The 5,253-nt window shown below is 42.6% G+C and overlaps 1 protein-coding gene across 1 annotated transcript; it reads left to right on the forward strand.

Annotated features, from left to right (window-relative positions):
- The first annotated feature begins 200 nt into the window (after window positions 1–200).
- TMEM158 (transmembrane protein 158) lies at window positions 201–2,397 on the forward strand. Its single transcript, XM_063301946.1, has one exon. The coding sequence runs from the start codon at window positions 338–340 to the stop codon at window positions 1,238–1,240; it is 903 nt and encodes a 300-aa protein (XP_063158016.1). The 5' UTR covers window positions 201–337; the 3' UTR covers window positions 1,241–2,397.
- Window positions 2,398–5,253: the final 2,856 nt, after the last annotated feature.

Here is a 5,253-nt window from a genome sequence, read left to right on the forward strand (position 1 = left end):
GCGGGGTCTCCCTCAGGAGCTTCCGAGGAACCGCTTATTGGCTGCCGATCGCGAGGTGGGTGGGGCCGCCCCTGGCTGAGAGTTAAAGCCGGAGGGAAGAAAAAGTGGGAACTGTTGCCGCCGCCGCCGCCGTTTCTGGCGCTCCCCGCTCTTCACCCCCGCGCGCGCGCTCGCCTCGTCTCTCGACGGCGACCGCCTCGCTCCCACCCCCTCGCCGCCGCTCCCTTCTCTCGCGGCCAGCCTCGCTGGCGCTTCCTAAATGGCAGCCGGCAGCAGCCGCCGCAGCAGCGCCATGCAGCCTCCTTCCCCTCCTCGGGCGCTCCTCTAAGCCCATGCCATGCTGCTGCCCTTCCTCCCGGCGCTGTTGGCCGCTTTCGCGCCATCCCTTCCCTGCCGAGGCTGGTCTCCCTTGGCTGCTTCAGAGTCCGGACGGAAGGAGCCGACGGGGCTCACTCTTCCGCCTCTCAACTCCTCTTCCTCCCCTAAGTCCTTTGCGAGCGGGGGAGCGTTGCCGGCAGACTTTGAGGAAGGGCGAAGAGAGGCCACTAAGGCGGCGGCTATGGCTGCCCCTTCGCCCGGGCCGCCCCGCCCCGCGCCCCAGCAGCACCAGCAGCAGCAGCGCCGCGAGGAGCCGGCGTGCAACATCAGCGTGGAGAGACAGATGCTGAGCTCGCTGCTGGTGCGCTGGAGCCCGCTGGGTTTCCACTGCGACCTCGTGCTCTTCTCCACGAGTGGCCCCGGCGGGCGCGCCTTTTTCTCGGCCGCCTTCCACCGCGTCGGGCCGCCGCCGCTGCTCATCGAGCACGTCGGGCTGGCGGCTGGCGGCGTCCAGCAGGACCTCCGCCTGTGCGTGGGCTGCAGCTGGGCGCGAGGCAGGCGCGTCGGCCGCCTTCGCCCGGGCGCCTCCAACCCAGCCGCGTCGTCTCCTCCCTCGGCTGCCCTCTACTCCCTGCCCAGCCCGGACCACGGACAGCCTTGGCAGCAAGGGGAGCGCCTCCACTTCTGCTGCCTGGATTTCAGCTTGGAGGACCTCAAGGGGGATCCCGGCTGGAGGATGAACCGCAAGCCCATCGAGTCCACCCTGGTAGCCTGTTTTATGACTCTGGTCATCATCGTCTGGAGCGTGGCCGCCCTCATCTGGCCGGTGCCCATCATCGCCGGCTTCTTGCCCAACGGCATGGAGCAGCGGAGGGGCGCCCCCACCTCGACAACGACATCTGGAACGGCGGCAGCTAAATGACCGCCTTCCTCCCGCAGCGTCTGGTCCGATGTCACCCGGGTTGTATCGTTGTGGGGCTCTGGATTGGGAATCTTGCTATAAGTTATTTTTTTGTAATGTTAGAAGGAATCTATTTTGTAGATTATTACGTTAAAGCCATCTTCTTGGTGTTGGATATAGAAGACGGGAGTTAGGTAGAAATTTTCAAATTGGACTGGTTTCTTGCCAGTAAATCTTTTGAAAAGCAACATATACCTGCTTCTAGTTTAGTATGCTAAGAGAGTTTATAGGTATATTTATCATGTGCTCAAATTCCTATCAGATAAAATGACCAAAACCTGTGTATTTGCTTTATATATTAAAACAAAACTCTTTAAGTCAGTATTTTAGTAGCAGACGCACACAAGTCCAGTGCACTTTGCAGTAGTTGTAAGTTATTTGTATAAGAATACAATTTGTCTTTGCAAATGTAAATTTACTAAAACAAAACTTTTTGGCAGTATTTAAATTTGATAACATATGATATTATTCTTGGAGGATCTGAATTTCAGGCACTCTTTTATAGTGTGCGTGCGTGTGGTTGGTTCTTATTAGAGATACTGTGTGATTACTCATGTAAATCTGTTCGATCGTTAATACAGAGAGATTTTCTTTGCTGAAGTGTTTAGACTTTGCTTGGTATTTTCCTTGGTATTGATTTGCAAGTACAAATCAAGTATAGGTACAAGCAGAGATTTAGGGTCCCTCTTTATCCCCATCATTCAATATAAAAACTCCCTGTGGAATGATGGGTAATCATTCTTTTAGTCTTCTGATTTGTTCCCACATTTGAGGAAATAAGTCAAAAGTTGAAACAATTGGTAAAGCTCTCCAACCTAGTGATGGCCAATAATTCTGCAGTTGCAGCATATCTGGGGGACACCACATGGGTAAGGCTGCCTAACTTCTGGTGTGGCCTCTTCTTTTATCTCCCTTGTTATAGCAAGATAGTAACAAGAATAATGCCAATAATAGCAGGTTGTTATCTGCTGGATGAGTGGTACATTGTGTGCAGAAGCAGCGAATGGCCCATGGTGACAAATGTGTGTAGTTTATAATAAACATATTTTGTCTAAAGCCCCCGGCCTCCAATTTATTAAAAAACCTCTTTCAGACAATTGCCAACTAAAGGTTCATTCAGTAAGATTCTATGTAATTCAGAATATTAATTCTAAATTCAATAAATTTTATCAGTTGCGGATAAATTGAAAAATAGTCATACATTGTGTAATTTAAGTTATAGTAATAACTTAAATACAGCAATAATCATTTGTATTCTTTAAATAATCTATGGGCCTTATATTTTTAATGTTTTCCTGCACATTATTCTGAAATTGTTCAGACGAAGAATCCATTTTTCCCTAATTGCTTCCCAGTCAAACTAGAAAAAATGGATAGAATAAAAATGTGGAAATATATTTGCTCATCTTGTGATTTGCATCATAATGTTCATATTAAGAGTTTTGAATTTGACAAGTGCATTTTTTTAATGCATTTAGGAACTGCAAGTGTATTTGGGGTCATTAGTTAAGTTTAATTAGATAAAAAATTATTATTATAGTTGAATTAGGAGTCTTAACAGGAAAAACTGAAACAGCAATTTTGTCAGTTTGATTGGGTTTTGGCCTTAGACATTAATAAAAATATATATTGGTTTAGAGTGAGTTATATATTCCTAATTAATCAAGTTATACTATTCAATGTCTACTGTGAAAACTATGAAGTGTTAAGTAGCAGAAGGCATCCAAATTCAGCAAATAAACTGGAACAGATTTAGAGTACCGTATAAGGAAATTAAATCTTGTATTTTACTGGGGCCAGATTTGATTTTTCAGTGGAATGGCATTGTTTTTTACCATCTTTTGTCTGTGGGGTAAGACAAGCAGCCGGATGCTATGTTTGTTTAAGATTCCATTTGCCTTTATGAGATTTCACTAGAAATGTTTTTAGGATTCAGTTATAAGGCTGTAACCTTAATTATATTTTTAAATAAACACTATAAAATTTAGCAACAGTTACTTGTAACTAAGTATTTACAGCATCAAGTTGCATGCAAGTTAATTATGCTTTTTTGACATTGAATACTATTTCTTTTTTAGAAAAAATATTGTTTTGCCTTGTTTTCTTGCAAAATCTCCAAGAACATGGACTCACAACTTGCTTGAGCTAAATGTACTCTGAAATACAGATTTAGAAAACAGCTGGATCTATTGGTAACTTCAGGGGCAGTTCATAATCTCCGGCAAGTTAGTTCTACTGCAAGCTAGATCCCATTTTCTCAAAACAAATACTTCTACAGAAGCCTTCAATATGTTGATTTCTAGTTTGTGCTCATTTGGGGCCTTTCCACACAAAGAGTTATTTTGAAATGGGCTTTGGTTCAGGACTGTTGCTTTGGCATGAATACATATATGAGTACAATAATGAGTACATTATTGTGTACTCAGAAACCAAATTTCAAGATGTATCAGTTCATCAATCACTGTCTATTGTAGAGTTGTACTGATTTTACCAATTCAACATCATTTTTTCCTTTGTGGTTCACAGAGACTAGTTTGTGTGAGATCATTTTTTTTATTTTTATATACTTTGTTTTGATACCAAATTAATTAAATATACACAGATACACAAACAATATAAAGTATAATGTAGTACTGAAATAATATAAAAAGGAAAAAGAGCTTGAACAAATATAGCAAACAGAACAACTCCAAAACATATTACTGAATTCAAATGTAAAATGCCGACAAGCAGCACATATTAATGAACCTTGGCTGCAGATCGAGTATAAACATCTTCCAGTGCTGTATAATGATTGTTCTGATCAGCTTCCATTGCTAGTCCACATTGCTAAAGTACAAGAATTTGCTTAAGTGAATTTCTTCTTAAAGAATGAACAGGTTAGGGTCCCCACTAGCCCTTGAAAACATGAAAAATTATTGCCTCCAGCCTCTGTTGGTAACAGGTTTTCCCGCTTGTCTTTTTGTAGAATTCTTCCATAGAGAATTAGATATAAGGAAATTTAAAAGGGGGGGGGGGATTCCACGAAGATGATGAAAAGCCTAACAACAAATAGACCTTTTGCTGACCAAAAAAACCCAACAACCCTCAGAGCCCTACATCACCTTAAAGATTAGAAGAGGTATTTGGCAAAAGGCTTTTTTAAGCAAATGCTCACTTCCTCATGTCTAATTTGTGAAATATCTGGGAAATTGTCTCGAACTGCAACACTGTAGGAAATAATTCAAGCAGTTTTTCCTACAAACTGTCCTTCAGCTGTAGTCTTTGGCTAGGGGCCAGCCTTAAGATATGCTATTTACATTTGCTGGTTTTCACTACTGTATACATAATAAAGCATACAGATGCAATACAGATTACAAGTTTCATTAAAGCTATACTAATAAATACTTCTGTTCCTTTACTAGAGATAGTCAAAAATTGAAGACCTGCAGGCAGTGAGTGTTAGCACCGTTCTTCTGGTTGAGCAGAAGAAAGGCAAAGTAGAAAATGGTGGAAGCAGATAAAATATGGGACAAAAATAGGTGTGCACTAAATGGAACATAAAAAAAGCTTATTCACAGATGGGACAAAAACAATAAAGGAAAAGTTCCAGTCAGTCTTCAGAGATATACCAACAGGCCAGGGAATCTCCAAAAACAGTCCATGATCATTCCACAGGTTTAGGAATCAGAATCAGAAGCAAGCAAAAGTGGCAGCTGGTGCGGAGCAGCATCTGAGTCTACCCAAAGCTAATATAGGCGGGAGACGCTTCCAAATAATCCAGTTTAGAATTTATCCACAAGGAGGAAGTGATACTTCATAGGAGTATGTAAAGTTGCAATTAAAACATGTTTGCATGTAGTTTGATGTTGTTATATCTCTAAATAGAAAGGCCATGGATAGCTTGTGGATCATCTCTGCAAAGGAGATGAAAAGTAAGAGCCGTAATATGTTAGTAAAGTTATGACAGTATTAGTTACAGGTATGGGATTTAC

This window comes from Candoia aspera, chromosome 4 (assembly GCF_035149785.1).
Source record: "Candoia aspera isolate rCanAsp1 chromosome 4, rCanAsp1.hap2, whole genome shotgun sequence".
Classification (NCBI taxonomy): Eukaryota; Metazoa; Chordata; class Lepidosauria; order Squamata; family Boidae; genus Candoia; species Candoia aspera.